The sequence below is a fragment of the Camelus bactrianus genome, chromosome 28 (genome assembly GCF_048773025.1).
Source record: "Camelus bactrianus isolate YW-2024 breed Bactrian camel chromosome 28, ASM4877302v1, whole genome shotgun sequence".
In the NCBI taxonomy this organism is placed as follows: Eukaryota; Metazoa; Chordata; class Mammalia; order Artiodactyla; family Camelidae; genus Camelus; species Camelus bactrianus.
Window position 1 is genome coordinate 10864877 of NC_133566.1, and position 23253 is coordinate 10888129.

A 23253-nucleotide genomic window follows, 5' to 3' on the forward strand; every position below is an offset into this window, starting at 1 on the left:
GAGACACAAAAACAGCAAATGCTGCTGGAAAAATGGCGCTGACAGCTTTCCTTGCCACAGGACTGGCACAAACCTTCAATTTATAAGAAGTGCAGCGTCTGCGAAGCACAATACAACGTGGCGTGTCTGTATATAAATATCAACTTGTTATGTTGTACACGTGAAACTAATATAATAGAAAGGACTCGATTTAACAAGTGAAATAATTAAAGTTCAAGTGTAAAGCACATGAAAAACAGATGAGAATTGAGAGACTCATTTGCCGTAGGTGGATTCAAAAGTGCAACCAGCACGCCTGGTGTTTTCAAGGTGCATTTCAACACGCGTTCCCCCCGTTCTGGGCATTCAGTTGCTCATTTGGTTGTCAACTGCTCCACCTTGTGGTCAGACAAGGGTACTCATCGCTAGAAGTCTGGACTCTTCGCAGCAAAAATCACTATTTTCTGCTATAAAAGTTATGAACGAGCTTTAAAAAGTTCAAGCCACGCCTAAAAGGAGAGAGCAAAACATTATCAATAATTTCACTGCCTACAGATAAGAAGACGCAACCAGACTGCGTAAGTCGAATCCAGGCACAAGTAAGTGAACGTTCTCTGATGGAGAAATGGTTACCGTTTGCCTTTTTCACTTCGAGTGAGTCACGCTCTCAGCACAATTCAGGATGAGCGCCAGGCAATGTCCGACGACGTCCGCAGGCTGGAATAAAAGCTCAGCGCACTTTCACAGCAGTTAGGGTAACCCCACCTCCGCGGGCCGCGGCGTCGCCCTCTGTTCACGGGCAGGGGTGGGTGTCGGAGGCTGCACAGCAGTGGGACCCCGAGTCTGGCCCCTGACCGCCTGGTGCCCCGGGTCTGACCATCCGGCACGTGTACGTCGTCTCCCGGGGAGGCATCCGGTTCACAGCAGCTGGGCTAACCGGTCCCTAAGTCACCCTCTACTTGAGACGTGAGGATGCTGTCCCTCTCCGGGAAGACTCCAGAGCTGGAGCGAGTGCTTCCCAGCACGTGGTCCTTGGACCAGCAGCATCACCGGAACTGGCTAGAAATGCAAACTCAGCTAGAGATGCCCACTCTCCTGAAGAAACTCCAGGGAGGGGATGGGACGGGGGCTCTCATGTCTTCAGCTTTCCAGGCGACCCTGGTGTGCGGCTGAGAATCACTGGAGTATCGACGAAAACATCCCATTCTTCCTTCTTTCCTTGCCTTTCACCTCGCTATTTACTTTCAAAATTTCCCCTCCACGTGGGATCAGGCTACTGCAGTTCAACTGACCACAACACGGGTGAGGATGCCAACTGGGCGGGCAGCCACCCCAGTTCCCCCTCCCAGAGCGAGGCCCACGACTCTGGCCCAGGAAGGCTCATCAAGAAAAGAAACCTTCACTTTCCTGGTTTTAATTTCAGATTCACACATCACAGAATCTGCTTCTGAGCGTCAGTCAGTCTTCACTGGCAGGGCCACCGGACGGCGTGAAACTGCCCACATGGGCTCTCCCCCCAGGTACTGGCCGCAGAAACGTCCTGAGAGGAGGCTGACCCCTGAGCTTCATTTGGGATTCGAAGTGCAGATCTTTTCCAGAAGCCCCAGCCTCCTGGGACCCTGGGCTGTGCGGCTGGGGCGGAGGTGTAACTGGGTGGCTCGTGTGGGGTCGGCCATGGGGATGGCTGGCAGGGGGGCTGCAGGCGGGGGGAATGAGCCTGGAGAGGAGGGTGGAGGCCAACATTCACTCATGGTAAGGGACCCCCAACATCTGCAGCGAAGAGACCACTCTCTACAGGCCTATAGTGACCCGGGCCTGACCCTGGGGCACGAGGTCCTTTTCTGTGCCACCTCCCACCTTCACAGGTTGGCCCTGTGGTCTCCCGGGACTGTCCCTTCTCCTGCTCCAACCACAGCTCCCGGGGGACCGGCCCTCGTTCCAACAGGACCCTGGCTCCCAGAGCCAATTCCCGGCCCCAGGAGCCATTTCCTGGCATCTGTGGGAAGAACCCAGTGAGACGGTGGATTTGGGACCTGAGCTTCAGGAGACCCGAGATGCCGCTCCCTTCCTGCAGGAGGGTTCCCCGGCTCCCTCTAGTAGGTCAGGTACCCCGACAGCTCCTCCTTTTCAGTTTAGAGACAGCCCAGGTTTGGGGCTTTTGAAACCTGCAAGTGGAAGGGTCCCAATACAGCTGAGTAGAACCGACTGACACGCCGTCATCCGCTTCCTTGATTCCTCTATTAAACACCAACATGAAAAAAAAAACCCCTCCACTGCCTCCTCCCCTCACTTCAAAGCAAAATCCTGAAATTACAAAAGAAAAGTGCAGCCTGATAGCGGGGGCCGAGGGAAAGAGCGTGCTCCACGGTGAAGACGGATGGGTCCCTGCGGAGGCCGCTACGGGAAGGTCTCAGGAATCCTTCATTCCTGACACGGACAGAGACCTCACACTGTGAGGCTGGCTCCCTGGGGAGGTTTCAATCTTTTGTAGGAGAAGTACAATCAAGTCTTGGGAAAATGAAAAACGAACACGTTTGGCATTCTCGTGGAGTTTTCACACAAGATCCAAATGTGGCCCTAACTGTCATTAAAGCGTAAGTAGCACTGATTTCATGAATAGTTAAGAATTGATCACGTTAATAAAAAGGGTCTCCTCCCATCCCTTAGAGAAAATTTCCTGGAAGGAACTAGTCTGGTGGGTAGTTACGACTTGATAAACGAGCGTGTGATGAGTGAAATCCAAGTAACAGAGCGCGCTACCACGGCGGGGGAGACCGCCCCTGCTGTACGACCCTCTGCTCTGCCGCGGCAGGAGGGGCCCGGGAGGCAGAGGGCCTGGTCAACTAACAGGTCGGGGAACAATTGCGCCCAAAGGACAGTCTGTTCCTTGCAGTTCCCAAGGGAGAGGGCCACGCGGGGAAGCGCCAGGGTGGGTCAGGAGGCAGGTGGAAGGGTGAGAGGGACCTTCGCTGTGGGTTCCGAGGGAAGCGCAGGTGAGCAGGGCGCAGGCTCAGGACCGGCTGGTTTAGCACCTTCGGCTGGCTCCAGGACATGAGGTGGCCACGAGCTGTCTGGTGCTCTGGGTGGTCAGGGCAGGTGGACGGGGCCTGGGGCGTGAGAGCCCGGAGAGGGCGTTGGGGCACTGCCCTGGCTGCTCTGCGCTGTGAAGGGAGGTGGCAGGCACGTGGCTGACCAGCTCCTGGGACTGGCTCACCTGGGAGGGGCCGCCCTCCAGACAGCAAGGCCCTGAGATGTCAAAGCTTCAGAAACGCAGTTAATACAGGTCTTCACTCCATGAATGGTGATCTTCAAGTGTCTTCGAATTCTAATGAAATGCCTAATTCTACCTATGGTTCCTTTTAAAAATATGTAATATGAATTTTATTATTTCATTTAAAAAGCTAACTAGCTAGTGGCCGGTGTTGAAGTAACAGTGACACGACTTGAATTCTTCTCTTAGAACATTTTTTTTCACATTTTGCACCTCAGTAGTCATTTATATTTTCTGAGAAATGACAGAAAAAATCTGACAAGATTTGCTCAGTGCTGAAGTTCAACAGTTTCTGCAGCTTAGTGATCAAAGATTACTTTCAGTTTTAGTCATAAGTTTATTGTGTTTTAACCAAAAGGTTTAGATTAAGAGGAAGATGTTCTGTAGCCCACGAAGCTGTTCACCCAAGAGGCAGTGTTGTTGTGAGATGATGGTGACGGTGGTGTTTATTTTCACGGCTCCTGACTGTTGATTTGGGGGAAGGTGCCACAGCCTTCCCACAGAGGCACGTGACCTCAACGCCTGTGGAACACAACGTGCCGGCCCTCCTCGCTGGCTGCCTCCTCCCTGCTCTGTGAGAGGCTGGGACGCTCCGTGTCCATGGGCTGCCGGGCTGGATCCCACCCTGACGTCTCAGCGGGCAGGGAAACCCTTGGTCCGCAACATCCCACTTCTCCCCCTCTATCACCGTGTCTGCTTTTTCTGGGCAGTCGAGTCAATGAGCTGCATTTACTTCGAGGAAACTGCCTGTTCGCACCGTCACCCCCACTCCTCCCTTCTCCCAAACTTGCATCGCTGTGCACTGGGTTTAACCAATGACAGAGGCTGAGGAGGGGCTTCTCGGTGAGGATCACAACCAGCACAGACAGGGCCCTTCCCAGGGGGTCGGTGGTTCCTGTGCCATGAGTGAGCGATGCTGTGCTCCCCGCCTCAAGCGGGACGTCCCGGCGGAGGGAGGGCAGCCTGCCCGAGGTCGCACGGGAGCCCACGTCCTGCCTCAGGAGGCTTTTCACCCACTTTTATCGTAAGATGGTTCAAAATAAAAACCACCTACCACGTCTGAAAGGTCCAGTGAGTTAAACACTCATGCACCCACCTCCCAGGACACAACCCCCTGGACCCGCTCCCCTGGATCAGACCCTCTCACCGCAGTGTCCCCTTCACCTGCTGCATCCAGACTCACTGTCCTTAAAAAAGCAAAAGACAAAACACCCTCCTCAGACTCGTGGTTCTTAGTGTCATAGGAAGGGATCCCCGGGCATCTTGTGGGGGCAGCGGAACCACGCAGCCCAGGAAACCTACACACATACAGAACTCAGGAAAGCAGCGCACGCTTTCACAGCTGCGCCGAAGCTGGATCCTCAGAGCCACCTGCTCCCGTAACCGCCAGTTCGCAGCCTGGGGCGTACTCTGCGAAGTGAAATAAGCCCGACGGAGAAAGGTGGACACTGCATAGTTATCACCTGTGTGCAGAATCTTAAACAAAAAGTCGACTCACAGAAGCAGAAAGCAGGATGGTGCTGCCGGGGCCGGGGAGCGGCCTGGCCCGCTGCCGCAAGCAGCCACCCGGACTCCCGGCAGCCCGGGCCCACGGGCTCGCCCAGCTCCGCCCAGACGCCGCCCCTCCTTCCTTCTGCTGAACAAGCGGCCTTATCCCTCGATTCTGAGAGACTGCTCCCAGGGGAAACAACAGGACCAGGAGGAGCACGTCTAGTTTCGTTATCAAATGGGCAACGTGGCTCTGGCAGGTCGGGTCTTCGGGGCTGGGCCTTCTCATCCATGAAATGAGGGTTTGCCGATCGCTCCTTTCAGGTCAAATGTGGCGCGATTCCATGAGCTGTGCTAATAAAACTACCTTCTGAAGAAGTTTAAGAAATGAAGCAGCAGAACCAAGGGAAATATTTTAAAACATTATTAAAAGGTAACCTCTACAAAGCAGCATTTGGAATGAATTGCCCCACACCCCCGACGCCCGGGCCCGCGTCTCCCGGGAGCGTCTCCCGGAGCCAGCTGCGCTCCGCGCGGGGATACTCAGCGCTTCTTCCAGGTGAACTTCCTGCGGGCTCCCTCCTGGCCCGGCTTCTTCCGTTCTCTGACCCGCGGGTCGGCGGTCAGCAGTCCAGCTGCGGCAGAAACACAGATGCCCGGATGAGCCCCGAGCAGGAGGGCAGTGGGCCGCGCGGACAGATGGGGCCGTGGGTGGGGAGGGACCGGGGGAGGAGACCGCGGCCAGTCACCGCCGGGTACCGGCTCCGCGCCAGCCTGCGGTCCACTCTCACCGCTCTGGGTTACCCTCCCAGCTTCTGAGACAAACACCAGGGCCTCATCTGAGTCTGCGCTCCTTACCCCATGACAACTAGGATTCCTTTTTGGTCTTGAAACTCATTCAACTTAAGGCTGTGCTTGTGTGGTCAGTCACTTCTCACCGCAAGGGACTTGCCCCCCCGCCCGATTCCAGACGTGAAGGTTTTACGGGAGACAAGGGGTGGAAAAGGAACACTTACTGATGGCGAGGCATGCAGAATTACGCACACACCACGGTAACAGCACACGTGAGCCCACACGTACGTAATGCGTAATACTTATCAAACATATCTGAGAAAAAACCTTACTCTGACTTGTGTGATAATAACATCTCTTGGTATTTTGTTTCAGAAGCTAAAAACTAAGTTCTAGGGCTGTGGTCCTAGGACGAGTCATTTATTCTAGGCAATTACAGTCAGTTCAGACAAGAAGCTTCCGCTCCCCCCACCAGCAGGAGCCACTATGATGTCTGGGCTGCCGAGCTGCTCTCAGCATAAGGCCCTCGGGGAGGCGCCCAGGAGCGGTCTGGGCCACGCAGCGGCCATCACGACCTCAGAAAACGCGTGACAGGAAAACTCCTGAACCGTGTTTACAAGCATGTAGACAGATGGCAGCTTCTCCCTGACTCTTCCTCTCACACGGCTCTCCGTTCACTGCACGCGGGGCTTACGTGCTGTGTCTGGGTGCTCTTCTGTCCTTACGGCCCCACGTGCTCACCGTGTGCCTGTGGTTTCTACACCTGCTTGCACTTAAGGGGCTAAGACAACAGTATTTTGGACAGAATGCAAACAAGACCTGTCTAAATTCTAAGTAATGATGCTTTATTACTTTTCAATAAGCACAGAAACCCAAACTAGCAGAACTGTTAAGAGAGGTCCTGCTAAGATATCTGATGACTAGATAAGAATCCCGCAACATGGTGAATTGTTCATAAGCAAGTGGATTTTTAAGAGACTTAAAAAATTAATGAGGCTGAGCCACAGGCAGTGCAGGGGAGGGCGGGGCACAGAGACCACCTCACCAGCCCAGAGAGGCTCCAGGACCTGGAGGTGCCGGGGGACCTTCAGGCTGCGCTGGCAGTTGGAAGACTACCCTGACTGACCACAGAGGCCAATGTGGCGCCCGGACAGGTGCATTAATTGCGTATTATTTCTTGCACTGTGCAGACTCCGGACCTCACGAATAGGCAACAGGGTCACAGAGTGAGTAGAGGAAAATTGCAATGGAAAAATAAATATCCAATAACTTTGGAAATACCTTAAGGGTTTCATCATTAAATCAAATAATGATTACAAATTTCTGAGATGAAGCAAAACCCACCATTCATCTGTGACACACGCGGAGGAAGCAGACAGACATCAAGGACAAACACATGAGGACGACCCCCCACCCCCTCCCGCAGCTCATACCTTGTCTCATCCACTCGACCTCGTCCTCAGTGGCAAAGCTGCACAGGGCCCTCGCCAGCGCCAGGCGGATGGCCCCAGCCTGCGCCGACCGCCCGCCGCCCGACACCGTGCAGGTCACGTCGTGGTCGCCGAGGCGGCCGAGGAACTGGAACGGGAACATCAGCTGCACCCTGCGGCACATCACGGGGGCGGGTCAGCCTGCGACACGGACAGACCCTGCGCTGCGCTCACACTCACAGCACTTACAGAAACTATCTCACACGCCAGCGTTCACACTTGATCAACCCACCAGGAGGAGCAACCCAGCGTTCCCGGGACGCAGACACTCCGTGGACTCGGCAGCACCCCCACTTCACTGCCTGCTTGCCCATCATCTCGTAAGGGCGCAAAATAACCGCGTAAAGTCGTCGTCAAGCTGGGGAAACTCCTTTAATCAAATGAAGCCAAGCTCTCTGGATTCCATGATCAAATATGATATAAAAAGGCCTTTCCAAGCAACTATCAAATGACACTTGGGTCCACGCTGTATCCGTAGGACCTCCGTGCTCATCCTGAACTTGCTGACGCCGCCCTGGATGTCTTCCCACTGCAACACGCAAGCCTCCTGCACTACTCTCACCGCAGGGTCCTGCTGGCTGACCCCGCAAGACCCTGACCAGGTCCTCCCCACTCTGGGGCCAGTGAGTGCCCACGTGCTGCTGGCAGGGCTGAGGCCCGGAGGCTGGGGCGGACGGATGGGCCCTGGGGCTTCTTCTTGCTCACGATCGAGGGTTTCCAGGCGCGATGCTCATCAGCACCTCTGCCAGCTCTCCGACCTCGCTGTTTTGCCTTGATGTCTCTTCTGAGTTTTTATTTAGAGAAGTCTATGCTGATGCTCATCTGGTCTGACGCCGCAGCTTTCTGGACCCCAAACAAAGCTTACTGTAACCCCATGACACTGAGAGATGGCCCCGCGGTGTCCCTCCTTGGACTACCCCAGTGAGACAACCCCCAGCAGATGTGCATGGACGGGACAAAGCCCCAGAAGGCAGACTGAACTGGAATTGTAACCACACTATTTCAACAGGGATGTTTTTCCGATGGAAATGAAACAACCCCAACAGCAGAAAACAAGTGAGAAATGACATAAATCTGTATGTTTTTTTGAACAAATGTTTCAAAGCAGCCAAATAAAAAATTGGAATGTTACAAAAATACTACTCCAACTGACCTCTGAACAACACTGGTCTGAACTGCATGGTCCACTTACACGTGGATTTTCCAACAGTAAGTACGACAGAACCACAGGAACCCAGCTGGTCGGATCCACGAATGCGGGACCTCAGACGCAGAGGAACTGCCATACAAGGGCCGACTGGGAGGTCACACTCGGATTTCAACGTGCCGGGTGGGTGCCTCCAGCCTCCACTGTTCAAGAGTTAACTGTAAGTAATCGCCATATTGTAATAGCTAAAGAAAACTCAGAGACCGATAGATGCCACCGCTTCCAGCGAGGAGAGCGGTCGAGGTGGAATCCGTGGGACTGACATAAGCACATGTCACAGGTCTGCGCCGCCTGACATGGGCAGGAGGTTAGTGACGCAGGTGACACTACTGAGAGAAGCTCTGGTCGCCTACTTGTTTGGGGGCTTAAACATTTATCTGTTTTAATTCCTGAAATTTTAAGATTCTCTCACAAATGCGTATATAAAGAAACAGGCTGAAATTCAGAAAAAAATTATAATTTACTCAAGACACATCAGAGTCCTTGAGTCAGGGTGGTCAAGGTCGTCTGGACAGGGGGACGCTGGTCACACTGAGTACAGCATTAACATATATACAGGTAAAACAGCACCCACAGGCCACAGCTGAAACGGTTACACGGCAACGATTCTGATCCGGACTGCAGACGGGGCCGCGCAGAAGCAGCTCCGTGGCGTGAACACGTTTCCTCTCCTCTCAGGGATCTCACATGACATCCTCAGCTAAAAGAATCAGCTGGGTTTTGTTGTTACATAACAAAATGACTAAAAAAAAAAACCCTCATTTCTGTCTTCTCTGAATGCCACCCCCACGGCACCAGTTCTTAGCACACTGGCCAATCACGGGCTCGCTTTTATTTTTCTGTAACTGTGTAAAATGCTAACCTTATCTCCTCTATTACGTGGTTAGTGCTGTGTGGGCAACGTATCTCTTTTGTACTGATGATCAGTTAAGAGCTGCCTTCCTTACTGGCTGAGTGACACAGCAAAGGCCTCTCCAAATTAGAACGGCTGTTAGTCTCTGTGTCCACAGTCCCAGCACACAGCGGTGAACGTGTGGGGGCGAGGGAGCGAACACAGAATTTCGGTGAGCTAGGAAGAACGCAAAGGCGACATTCCCAGTTACCTGTTTGCTCTGTTTGTGTAAAAACAGCCTAAAGAAAGGACTCGGAAACGTAAGTCAGCATTTCAAACGGTCTCAGGCAAGCACCCTGGAGGTCACCAAGGTCAACGCCTCCCGTTCGGGAAGTGACCCGTAAGTGGGGTAAGTGACCTGTAAGCGCTGTGGCCAAGGTCACACAGCTTGGAAACAGAACTAGAACCAAGATCACTGGACCCCTGGCTCAGCGGTCACCTCCCTGCTGGCCTGGAAGCTCTGGAGCTGCGCCTGCGATGGCTGGGGCCGATCCATGGGTGGCATGGCTGCCCAGCTGCCCACAGCCACTTAAGAGACGCGAGCCACTCTGGGTGCCCCCGCCCCCAACCCGACTAGCCTCAGGTCCCAGTCAGACAGGAAGTTCCTTGTTGATAGAAATCACATCTTAAGTAGCTCAGATGTCTTCAAGTGCCCAGAACAGGACACACAATGCTTGGAAAACACCCACTGAGTCAAACAGAAGACTAAATTCTAAGAACACAAATTAACTGTGAGATAAAGCCCCAATGGAGACTTGCTCTTAAACCATCAGGAGTTACATCTGAAAACAGACTGACAGGTTACAGACAGAACGCCACTGCTCACATCAGCCCCCACGCAGAAGTCCAAGTCTCTGGCTTGGTAAGGGAAGTAGGGTTCCCTCCACCCGTCTCCCCGAGACGGCAGCAGATCAGTCAGGTTTGCATTAATCGGCGTCAGACGGGGCTACCTTGTGACACAGACACACACAGAGAAATAAAACACACACACCTTTCCTGAAGTGATTATTCTGTCCAGAAGCTGACACTAAGTTAGCAGGGGCCTCTCTCCTTAAGTAAGCACTGGGATCGTAAGGGCTTTAACCCTTCTGACCCTAAATACCACCAGAAGAAACAGGAGGAAGACTGGGAGGGAGTGGCTCCTCACACAGAACTTCGGTGATGGCGACGGCAGCGACTGGGAAAGTAACACATCTCAACAGGAGGCCTTTGTGCAGGGCTCCCAGAGACCCAAGACAAGTGCACTCGGCGGGTCCGGGCTGTAATCCCCACTTAGGACGAAGGTCTATTTCTCACGGGTACGAAGCTCAGACTAAAGCGGCTGCATCCGGCCGTGGGAACTACGCAAAGCCTGAGGGGCTCCTCCTTTAGGGCATAAACGACAGGGTCCTTTTGCTCGCTCAATATATACGTAATCAAAGAGAAATAATCATGCAAATATAACCAGAAAATCACAAGCCTCAGTTGATCGTGATGATTATAAAGTGTATTAAGAACCAAAAGCAAACCCAAAACAGAGACCGCACCTGTCCTGCATCACTGGGAAGTAGAACAGGTAGTCGACCCCGTTCACGCGGATCTCCCCGCTTCCGCTTCCATACACGACCACGTCCGCCCTCGCGCTCTTCCTTTTACCTTTGAAAACAGAAAACGTCTCTCTTACTACACATCCTCAAGGGCAGTGCTCCAAGGCGGGCGAAGCTACATTAAATGTGTCTCCCCAGAATAACAACACATAACGCTGTATGACAAGTCAGACAAAAATGAAACAGGCAGACTAGACCTGATGTAATAAAGCTTCTCATCAGACAATTGCGTTTCTCAATTCCACTCTGGAAACACTACAGTGATTTTAAGTTAGTTTCAACAAGGTAGTTCATACTTATTTTTATTACTTAAAAAATCAACCAATTTACACAGTCTTCTTTTAAAATCAGTAAGAATATATCTAATCATGTAATTTTTAAAATATATGACTAGTATAATAAAGTGTAATTGGTAGAAATAAAATGAATCCTCAGGGAAGGTCATACCTCTTAGAAAACATTAGCTGAAAAAAGGACAAAGGGATGATGTTAAGTTTTCAGAGCTGCAGATACATCATTTAATAAGTCAATTCTTTCAAGTTACATGATGTCAAATGTCTTTCCACAAGGAAGATGCAGGTTGAGGGTCTAACGTTTTCATGTTTCACAGTTTTAGCACGTGACATGCAGATTCACCGAACATTTTCTTTTATGGAAGACACCTGTATTATAAATATTTCGTTGTTTCCACCAGTTGAAAATGTGAAAATGAAAAGATTTAATATAAATGTGTGAAAATAAAAAGTGTGAACGTGACGGTGTAGGTATGTGTCCACATTTCTTCTTGGGACATTGTAAGGGGCAGTTTTTAAAAATGTCAACAGAATCTTCAAAATGAGGACATCTGACCAGCAGCAGCAAATCAAACAAACAACACGAAGGGCGGAGAGCAGGAGCGGGCAGGAGTCCCGCGGCCCGCTCCCCAGTGGCCCGCTCCCCGGCGGGTACCTGCGCCGGTGCTGAAGGCCGTGCCCTGCTCTGTGTGCTGCAGCGGCTCCATCAGCTGTCTCCTGGACGGCACGGTCACGCTCCTGCGGAACCTGCTCACGAACTCTTCCTCGGCCTCCCTGCACGGCAGTGCCAACAACCTTTCCAGCAGCCGAATGAACTGTGCGTACTGCAGACAATAAAAATTCATTAGGAGATGCAAGTGTAATTGCATTTGCTAAATTTCTTCTATTTTTATATACTTGATCTTTCCCATGTTGCTTTTCTTGATGAAGTTTGACAGGATGACACTTCCGCACCTTCACGCTGCTTTTAAGTCAGCGTGCAGATGCAGCCCTGTGTCTTTAGGGCTTCACCTTTTCAAGAAACAAAGAGATTTATCATTCAAACAAAAATCCACTTCTCTGTCTTATGAGTACATGAGAGTGAGATTTAAATTCATTTCCCAAAATTATTTAGATGATCTTCAAGTGTGATTTCTACCCCTCTATTAGAACTGCATCAAGAAGGGGCTTCATAAGTAATTTCCAGCAAGTTACGTACAGTAAAATGCGGAGAGTGTGATTTTGAGAAAATGTATCTCTTAAATTATATTTCATAATACATTTGGCAAATATATCTTTAGCTGTTCAAGCTGTGTTACTTTAATGTTTATGATTTCCTTTAAAACCGAACAATCAAGCTATTTAAAAATTCAAGAGATACTTGACTTAAAGGGCAACCTCTTGAAATAGATTATCCTTGCTACTCTGTGCATTTTTTTTAATAGTTCTTGAACATGTGATTAGAAAGTAAACAACTTGGTATTAACCCCTTAACATTAGAAGCCAGAATAATCGCTCTAAAGTGTTTATGCAAAAGGAAACAACACTTGAGATCCTTCGTTAACAGGGAGTGGGAGACCCAGCTTTTGATAACCTTATTTGTGTTACTGCCAACCCTAAAAATCATACTCGTCTTTGTTTGCCTTTATAGTGAAAATCTGCTGTTAATAATGTGAAATATAAAAAAAATCTCAGCAGTAAGATTAAAAGGACTGCTTCAATTACTGCTCCCTGTGATGTTACAGTAAGAGAAGGCGACTGTCTCGGTCAAGGTGAAGCTCTTGGCCACCCATGGTACTGGGAGAGCTCCACCCTCCATTCACAGGCCTCTGTCCTCCCTCGGCTGCTCTCAGTCCCGCCACTCAGGCCGTGATGCCTTCGAACCTCTGGGGACTCATGAGTGGGGATGGTCAAGATGTCACTGACTGCCCTGCCTCCCTCATCTTGATACCAGTGAAATGTGTTCAATGAAGGAGCAAAGAGAGATGTTCCAGTTGATCCAAGTGCAGCAATACTGACTCGGCAGTTAGGACGTCAGGAATTAACTCCAGGTCCACTGCTCACCAATGCCCGACACCCTGGTTAAGCAAACTGCAACTTCCCCCCAAACGTTAATTCCTCCCACACGTCACGTGAGGAGAAGAGCGATATAAGGGCGTGACTTAAATCCCCACAGCGGCAAGGCTGATGATGGCAGCCAGTGCCACGGGAGAGAAACCTTTCCTGGAACAATTTGTGAGATTCACCTACACTCCAAATTTCCAGAAAGAATCTAAATTTAGAACACCCCATTTCCTCTGATCAGACCATTCAGAAAACTAAGGATCTGACTAGGACCTGCAGCAGGGTCACAATCTTCTTGGGCTGCAGCGTGCCCTGGGGGAGCTTGCTGAGAATGTGGATTCCCGGGGCACAGCCGCAGAGTTCTGAGCAGGCTCTGCGTCTCGGGAAAGTACATTTTGCAAGCAGCACTCCATGTGACTCTGATACAGGCGGTCCTGCAGATTCTGAGACGGACTTGCTGGCCCTGGGCCCCTGCACGGAGGGAAGCCAGGAGCAGAAAGGTTTTGCCCCTTTCCCGCTGAGCCGGTGCTGGCCCCCCATACCGTCACCTGCTTGACCCCCACAGGGCCAGGCTCCCCTGGGAAGACTGGAGAGGACACGAGGGCGCCCACACAGGGGTGTCGGGAGACCGGGCACGCTGCCCACCAGGCCCTCCCGGGCACAGGTCAGCTAGACATGTTCTAAAAGGAAAACTGTCTTAGCAACACCTGCCTCTGAGGAACCTGACTGTTAGGGCCCGAAATACAGCAACTGTCTGTAATCCTACGGCACAGGTCCCCTTAAATTAAAAAGATTAATTACTCACATCTTGATCTGACAGTTTTTCCACTACCATCTCTTCCAGTTCCTCCTTAATCAGCCATCTGCTGCCAATCGGATCTCTGTCAAAACAGCGCAGACACTCTCTTCAGTTAACCATGTAACTCCAGTCCTGTCACAGAAGACCCCACAGGTGGCGGCAGGGACTCCTGACCGGGAAACACAGTTTTGTATTACACGGCTGTAAAATTCAGCCCAGGACAGGACTTCTGAGACACAGTGTCTCATCTCCTCAACCTACTTAAGAAAAGATACCCAGGCTAGCAAACGTTTCATCTGCAGAGTTAAACACGGCCTCGTGGAACCCATTTGATATTAAAGTCACCAGATTTCTCAAAAATTACAACTGTGCTTGTTTTTCACAATTTACTTTAAAGGAGATGTTACGGCCACACAGTTAATCTGCCAATGGACTAAAAACAGTAATGAAATGCAAACTCAGGGCTGGTGTAGTATTTACAACTTAAACTAGGTGTGTTCAAAGACTCGGGTCTTTTGTACAAGAAGCACTACGTGAATAACCAGGCCAAACCTTAAAACTGGGCGCTCAGGTTGGCAAGTCTAACCTCTAACCTAGCACTGCTTGCTAAGTGGAAGCACAAACTTTCAAACGTAAGCTACGTTCACAAAAAGTCTGAGGACACGTAAAAGCCAAATACAATAATTAAGTGCCACTTAATACATAAATCTGGAATAACATAAAAATTACCTTAATATTTATATCCTCCCAAACAAAACAAAACAAAATTAGTGTTGTTTGGAATTTGAATGATTAATGCTGACACATGAACACATTTTTTAGGCTTTAGGTATTGCCTAAAAATACACCAATAATAAGTGGTATTTTCTAGTTAATTTTTTCACATATTTTAATGCAGAAAAGAACTTACTTGGTTTTAGTTTTTTCTGAAAACAGACCTTTGGCTTTCAACTGGTTTTGATGTTTTTCTACATCTAGTAGCTTTCCATATGCTTCCTGTGGCAAACAAAACACACATGCTAAACCACGAGACGGGGCATGACCACCGCACCTCCCACGTCCCCTGAGTCCCCCTCATCTCAGAAGCACCCTCTTCAAGTCACAGCTGCACAGCAAGTTATTACTGAAAGGCTTCAACACTACCATCTCCCATTCAGACTGAAGAGTCATACAGTAAGTTCAGCGAGAATTTAGTACCATATATAGCAGCACACTTAACTTCAACGGATTTTTAAATAACTCTATAAAAAGTTTACATTTAGTGAGGTTCGTAAAAACAAAGTTACAAACTATTTTTCTTAGAGTTCCACAAACAGGATAAAACATTTCCCTTAAGAGAATCATAATTTATACAGCAATATGCCTTTAAACTTAAGAGACTTATGAGTGAGAGTTATGGTATTTACAACTGAACCACTTACCTAATATTTAACATTTATATAGTATTTAAGTCCTCACCATGAAGTTTGTATCTTAAGAACAGGTTTTCTACTAATGTTTATTTTTCATTATTTGATTTCTTTCTATTAATTTACTTTCTAACAAAGTCTGTGAATGTTACTGTTTAATTGTAACACAAGTAGGGGAAAACTTGCCATTTTGTTAGAATTTATAAAAAAGCAAAAACCTGGCAATAAAGGTTATCACTGAAATACATTTTCCAGGAAATGAGTTTACAACAAGCAGAAAAAGACAACTGTCTCCCGCATTTCTGACCGAGCAAACCTGAGGGCTCACGTCCAGTCTATGTGTATTCATTTGTAGTTTACACATAACCTGCCACACTAATACTAGGAACAGACATGTTCAAAGGATGTGCTAGCGTTGATACTGGTGACATTTTTTCTTGCTAAATCACGACTGTCCAATATCATTAACTTGGATAAGAAGACACAATTTGTTACTGATAGGAGCGTCTTCCCCTATTTCAAACAGTCTTAATAACTCCCAGTTTGGGGGGACAGCCTCTTGTGGGCGCTGATCAGGCCACCCCGTCACTGAGAACAGGAGGGGCGGCCCCTGCTCCCGCCTGGGCACTGACCAGAGCTTGCGTTTTATTATCATCTTCACTCTGCAGCCTCTTTACAGGAATCCTCTTTATGAGAATCTGGGGAAAAAGAATGTTTAAAAAAAAAAAAAAAAGGAAGAAAGAAAGAGAAAGCAAAAAGGCTGTAAAGATTGCGGCTTTGCGCTTCATAAACACAGAAGCAGGTGAGAAGAGCTGAGATGAGGCTCCAAGGACCAGGACTTCTTGGTGAAATGAGGATGTAAAAGTTCACCTCCTGGGGCTGGGGCACTCGGAGCAGCGTGTTTTGTTTCGCTTGTTTTCAATAACGGTAGCAGAACTGCTAACTGAGCAGCAGGGACAATGAGAGGCAGCAGCCCTCAGAACATCTCTGCCGGGGTGAAAGTCACTCCCGAGGCCAGGGGCCGCGAGCTCAGCTCGCAGCGGGCGGGGAAGCAGTAGCAGCAGCTCCTCCAGGACCCAGGTCAGAACCGCAACGCCCCAGGCTCCGGCCCAGGCTTTCTGAGTCGGAACCTCTGGGGTGGGGCCCAGTGATCCGCTTCAACGACTCCCCGAGCGCTGCACTCTAAGGCCTGGATCTAACACGGGAACCACGGGACGAATTAAGCTGATTCAGTTCCAGAGTCCACACTAACTTCCTCTACAACTCTGTTCAACGTACAAACCAGCCACCTGTGCAGAAGCACGTGTCCGACAACTGAAACCAAACCGTCTACACGAAGAGAGCAAGAACCAGCGTGGACCATCTGCACTGAGAACACGCACCTGCTACTCAACTTCAAGTGCTGTTACCTCCCAAGGATTGGTAATCCTATTTGACCGTGGCTAGGGAACTTTAAATTCACATTTAAAGGCCAAGAGGGTGGGTGGCAACCCCAACTGCATAGTGTATCAGAAACATTTCTATGAACCTGTTTCTAGAGAGCAATTCTCAAGTGCTCTGAGCAGGTAAAACAGAGGAAGAAAACCAAACACAAAGTGAGTCCTCCCCCACTTGTATGAAGTGGACGGACGCGTGCAGACAGAATCTCCCTGCGCACTGCCTGGCAGGCCGACCCCGGGCGCCCGCTCCAGCCGGGACTGCGGCCGGAGGAGGGTCTCTTGTCTCCAGGCTCCAGAGTCTTGAGCTTCCCACAGTCACAAGTCAGAGATGTTGCATCTTTTAAACCTACTAAAAAAATAGGAATGCAAGAGGACACCAACAACAGTAGTAAGACACCCTACCCAGCTTAGGAGGGTCTATTAATTTCCTTTCTGAAATAACCAAGACAACTAAAATAACAATAACTGACCTGCTTCACAGGTAAGTTTCAGGTCAACGTCCGGGCTGCTAAATTTGTCACCATTTTCCAGTGGCTTTGGAGCAACTTTAACTTTAAGTCCACATTTTTCTTGGAAATTTTTCACTACGCTACTGTCTTTGTGTGTTGTACTTAGCGCTGTAACAGTGTACAAACAGTGTAAGTAACATCGTCGGAAAGCTGTGGGATGTGAGATGACCACCCATGGAGACTGCACGTCTAATCTCAAATATGCTGGGTTCTATGCCTTTACTGACGGTGGAACCCTTCAAGTGATGCAAGGCTGGGTAAGCCCCTCACACACTTCTTCAAATAGGAAATACATGTAAGTACTCAGCGCGGTGTTTGACCGCCAGTGATGGTCAAGGAACGATATGGGGTAAGGGACAGCATTCTGGAGTCAAATAACCCAAATGGTTTCACTGGGGCACCACGGCCATTTTTCTTTTTCTGCTGGATGATAAAACCACTCCTGAGGGTCTATCTTGGTTAGTTGGAGACAACAGTCCTCTAGAAAGTACTTTCTATAGCTTCAACTCCCTGAAGAGACTGTACTAATTTACATCAAAAAAATCCTTGAGGGGAGAAAATATGCCAGGAAGTGTCAACATCACAGATGATCGGCGCTAGCTTCTGGTATATTGTTAAATTCCCACTTGATTTTTCAGGGACACCAGAGAATTAGCATGACCCCACCCACACTAAGTTTATATTACTGTATTTAATAGTATAATTTTCAAATATGACAGGAATAACCCAGATGTGAAATGCTGAATCATTAATCACAGCTATAATTAATATTTCATAAAATCAAAGCAAGTCTATCCACCCCTCGTGCCATCAGATTTCCATAATGTATGAGTCAAATTTAGAAGGTGCCTAATTTGAAAATACCAGATGCTCAGGTTGTAGAAAAGAAATGTTTAAACTAAACTCTTTCAAGAGCATGAGCAGTAGGATTTTTAATCTAAAAATCTGGTTTTAGTCTTCCAAAATCTGTCCTGGTTACTTTACTCACGTAGAGATTCTGACATTAGGAAGGGTAAAAAAAAAAACATTTCTTAGAGGGGTGGTACGGAAAAAGCCACCTGATTTTGATAAACAAAACATACAGTAACAAACTGACAGTAATTATCATCTTATATACGAGTTCAACACAGAATAGTGACTTCATATATGTTTGTTAAAAAAAAAATCACAGAAACTAAATTTCCTAAATAACAATCTTCTCAACTTTTCAGCTATTGGCATATACAAAACTGAATGTTACATGTTTATAACTTTATCACGGTTTTTATCACGCTATTTATCTAAAGTTCCAAGGGACGCACCCCTACTGCAGACGCGGGCTGTCACTCTGTAAATACCATGTGCTCTTGTAGTCTGTACTTCACGTAATGCTGTCCAACATAAAAAAGGAAACAGTCTCACACACAGGGCACACAGACAAGTACTCTGGGAAGGTACACGCCCAGGAGTAATTTACATACAAGTGCTTGTGACTCAGATACCGTATATTTTAAAGCTCCATCATATATTATAAAAACAATTATATCACTAAAATAGAAGTAATCTGATGAAAATCAGCCCGGGCAATAAGCTAAATCAGGTGTTAAAAATTAAATTTCCTAAGTGTTATACTTAGGACAAGATATACAAGGGTAATTATTCACATATGAGGAAAATGTATATTAAGGATAATTCTAGAACAGCAGTTTCTACTGCTGAATTAATTACTGAGCTAACTCCTGCTGTCAGAAAAGGTCTCAAAATCGCACACAGCACAGTGCACGTGTCAGCATCGGTCCTCGCCTTCGGAAAACAGGCACTCCGCCTCGCTGTATGTCCTAACACCTCATGGTGGGAAGGGTCGCTACTTTAATTCCACTTTTAGAGAGCACTGCTTAAAAAGTTTTAAATATTCACCCCAAGGTGACAAAGTGGACGAAGTAAGAACTCTGTGACACGAAGTCCCTGGACTTCTCGCTTTCCGAGTCTGGACCCTGCGTGCAGTGAGCCGCGCCCCCCCACCCCCTGCCCCGGGGCCGCTGTTTGGTTCTCACGCCCCAGGAACACAGAAGGTACTCAAGTCATGTAAAACACACTGGAGGACTTCTAAGTAAGCCAGGGGCTTCCTTCAAGAGGTAAATGAATCCTGTTTATACACCAGCATTTGAATCATTTACTTTTCTTTCATATTTTAAACTTTCAAACAATTCAGTGGAACTGTTTAAGTATATAATGATTTACTTATTCCTTAATTTTATACCTTTTAGGCTAAAAATTTCATCTGCGGCCAAGTAATTTCTTCAATTTATAGAAATAGTCTGAAAATACTCCAAAGCTTACTGTAAAACTAGTCCTAAAATACAAGTGAGGTTCTGCGAGACGCTGAACCCCCAGTGGAGAGCTTAGGACCCTGTCGTAAAGACTAGGGCGGGGGAGCCGATGTAAAATTTCAATAAATGCATCGTGCACGTGACGACTTACGGTGTCTTCAGTATTTCACACCGCCTTTCCTGAGCTCTGGTTCCAGGGGGTGTTAAAAGGTGCTCTGGGCAGAAAGGGTTCCGCGACTGACACCTCTGAGTGGGGAGTTAACAAGTTTCCTGGCCGCAGGGCTGCACAGTGCGTGCGTCGTGCTGAGATCTCCCTGCACACCAGATGCAGCATTCCCAAACGAACTTCATTTCAGACCTTTTCTTGAAGATTTTATAACCTGGGTTTCTCCAAAAGCACTTTGGGAAAGGCTACGTTATAGCCGTGCCCTGTCTTAATCAACAGTATTTCACAGAAGGGTTCCCCCTTCAGAGTCAATCACCTCCCACAAAGAGTTTTGAATAGTTTTCAATTCACTTTTAGTGAGTGCATTTCAAAACTGTCAGGAACGTATGTTATAACAGAGCGTGAATGGAGTTGACACATGTCATACAATGGGAGACCCGCGTACGGCCCACCATGCACCCAGGCTGGGAACCTCTGCCTGCCCGCCGGGCTGCGAGGGCAGCTCCCGCTGCGGAGACAGGGTGCCGGGGCCGGCTGGGACCCCCAGGGCACCCCCGCCAGCCCGTCCCTCAGCCACGCTGGCAGGTCTCCTCCCGCACCCAGTCGCAGGCTCCCCCAGATCAGCTCTTCCATGGAACAGCACCTGCTTCATCGCAGACACATGTGACCGTCCTCTTACAAATTCTTCCCTCTCCTTTATACTTCCGCTCATCTGTTTCAGGACACTTTCATTCTCTTTCTTCATTCTGCTCCTGAAAACCCTGACCTGAAATTCTACCCACGTCCGAGGAGCACACAGCTCTGGTTCTGTGGCTGTCTGGGGTGGGAGTGCCACCCAGCGTGGGCGGAAAAAGACGGGTGAGCGGTACTGTCCAGAACGGAGCCTTCTCAGTCCTCAAGGACCCTTTGAGAAACTCCGTAAGGCTTACTCCTTCTTGCCTAGACTACTCACCACTGAGGACTAACCTGTGAGTCCTGTGTCACATGTCACTACTACATATGTGCATCCCATCAGCTATCTTGTAAAATAAATGGGTTTTATAGACTTTCCCAGGAAACTCGTGCATGGCTGTGCCTGCGGGGAGCGGGCGTCCAACTAACCTGTGAAGGAGCCTCTGGGATGTGACACTCACAAGGTCCGAGACCCGCTTGGGTCGGCGGACTTTCCTTCACTTTCCACTTTCCTGTCAGGCTTCATTCCTGGGCAGGAACAACAAATTGCTTCTTCCTTCTCACGCTCCTCTTCCCTTAGCCCCACCCCAATCTCCACCAAAACGGGAGGGACTAATCACCGGCACTGGGAAGAGCACCCACCAAGGCCGGCGCACGGGCCTGGCTGTGAGCTGAACCACACTCACCCTCTGTTTGTTGCTGTCATGTAACATACAACCTGCAAACAGCGGCCAAACACTAAAAAGAGCTTCGACACGATTACAGGAGATAAAAAGGTTAATGGACATCAGAAAGGTCTCCCGAACCACTGCACACATGCTCGAGATCCGTGCTTTTCTGTCTAACAGCCTGGCGGATGACGGCCATGTCTCTCACAAGTACAGCAGGCCCAGGACATGGGAGAAACAGACTTGGGCTTAGCGTCCTTCCCTCTGTCACAGGGGAAGAAATTACACCCACAGAAAGAAATGGCAGCACAACAATTCACTTCCCGCCCACCTGCCAGTCTCCGGGGGGCCGTCCCCACCATGCTGCAGCAGGGGGACCCCCTCCCACAGACTGAGCGGGCACCCCCACCCCCCGACCAGGAAGTGGCAAGACAAAGGAGGGAGCAAATGTGAAGCAGCTTCAGGTTTACCGCCTTATTTTATATGCAACGCCTGACTTCACCACAAAACCACTGTAAACCCAACAGTGAATACGGGGCCACACACTGCTCCAGAGTCAGACTGTCCCCAGTGTGACGCTGACCTGCCTTATCCAGGAAACGAGACTGCAGTGACCACAGCTGTGATCAGTAACATTTGCCATTCACGATGCCCAAGTGATCAGCATAGATTTAGAAAAACATTTGTCCTTTTATACATACCTGTAATTAAAATTCCAAAAAATGAGTTTAAAAACCTTTCTGGTTAATGGAGGTACTGGGGATATAACCCGGGGCCTTGTGCATGCTGAGCACTGCCACTGAGCTATGACCTGCACCACAAAACATATTTTTGAAAACACAAGGTTTTATTATCTGAATTAATAGGCTCAAGTTAAGCCAAAACATCTGTAATTCATATGTGTAAACTCTTCTGCTGAGCAACAAAACAAATACCAAACCCAGTGTTTGAGGGTCAAAATATACAACAGCCCAACCTAAATGACTGAATTTAACTAAAACACAGAAGCCTGAAGAACTCTCTTATATGCAACAGAACTACGACTCAGAAAGGAAGACCGTTTATTAGCTGGATGTAATGTGACGTTTCCGTCCGAGTGGGGTAGTCTTTTATCCACCGAGAATCCGATGAGTTTCTCAAGCACTACCTTTTAAAACATACTCACTAAAAATGAAGTTAGGGCTCTTATACCATGTGTAATTTGTGCATGATGATGGAATGCCACAAAGTACCTTGCCCTGGGGTTGCTCAGTTTCAGCCCAAACAAATGCAAATGGCTTGTCAGATGACAGCTGTTTGATAAGGCCCCTCTACAAGACCCGCATGCTTTACTTTCTTCCGTGAAACTTGGGATGAAAGGCAGAAGGCAGGAAGAGAATTAATGTAGCATACAGTATAAAGGCAATGCTACAACCGTGATTAAGTAGAAAAGTTAAAAGGCACAGATTTTCACAGCTTCGCTGCGTGCAGCCCATCCATGTAACAAGCTGACAGGCCCAGCGCCTCGCTCCATCATCCGCTCCGACAGCTAAACGCAGCGCTGCACCCCTTTCCAGGGGAAATGTGCGTCTGCACCATGAAGCGTTGTACATTATTTCTCAGCACTGCAGGGGGCTCAAGTCCATATGGAACCTTCACAAATATTACCACAGATCAAACCGGCGGCCTTGGGAGGCAGATTTGACATACCTATTTAAATGAGCAGCGGGGGTCCCGGGCGGCCGCGGGCTGTGCGTGGAGAGCTGCCGGGCTCCATTACTCAGCAAAGACACACTCTGCATTTATCATTCATTTCATTTCTGCCAGGGCAAGAAGCTCATTTGCCCAAGGTCACCAAAAAGTGAAAAGGAGGCTTTCTTTTTTGTTCCCCCCAAGAAATAAATGTACCTGACAAGTGGGGATTCTGTCCTCTGGGTTGGTGGAGCACAAATAAACACCGGAGGGCTCTAAAAAAGCAGAGGGACCCTGTGCCAGTGACGCCAGCAACCTGAGCGTGGACTGTGGACGGGGAGGCCCAGGGAGTAACTGGTGAAAATCATATAACGAATAAAACAAAACTGGGCATCATCTTCTAAAATAAAGTGGGTTCTGCCGTTTAACAAGACTGGCTGTCAGAGGCCAGCCTTTCCCCTCTGTGACCAGGAGCTGTCGTGTGCTCACCATCAAACACGTCCAGCTCCAGGAGACAGAAAACCTGTTCCCAGAACACGCAAATGCAGCCGGGAGTCAAAGTGGAATCGA

The 23253-nt window shown here is 48.9% G+C and overlaps 1 protein-coding gene across 1 annotated transcript in view; it reads right to left on the minus strand.

Moving 5' to 3' along the window:
• Positions 1 to 5147: 5147 nt before the first annotated feature.
• MRPS9 (mitochondrial ribosomal protein S9) overlaps positions 5148 to 23253 on the minus strand; it is a 38857-nt gene continuing 20751 nt past the window's right edge. Inside the window, exons 6-11 of the mRNA XM_010959096.3 lie at positions 14751 to 14836; positions 13847 to 13922; positions 11654 to 11822; positions 10646 to 10754; positions 6964 to 7133; positions 5148 to 5373 (exon numbers count right to left, since the gene is read on the minus strand). Coding sequence (XP_010957398.2) covers positions 5282 to 5373; positions 6964 to 7133; positions 10646 to 10754; positions 11654 to 11822; positions 13847 to 13922; positions 14751 to 14836 — 702 coding nt within the window. The 3' untranslated portion in view covers positions 5148 to 5281. The remainder of the gene's footprint in view (positions 5374 to 6963; positions 7134 to 10645; positions 10755 to 11653; positions 11823 to 13846; positions 13923 to 14750; positions 14837 to 23253) is intronic.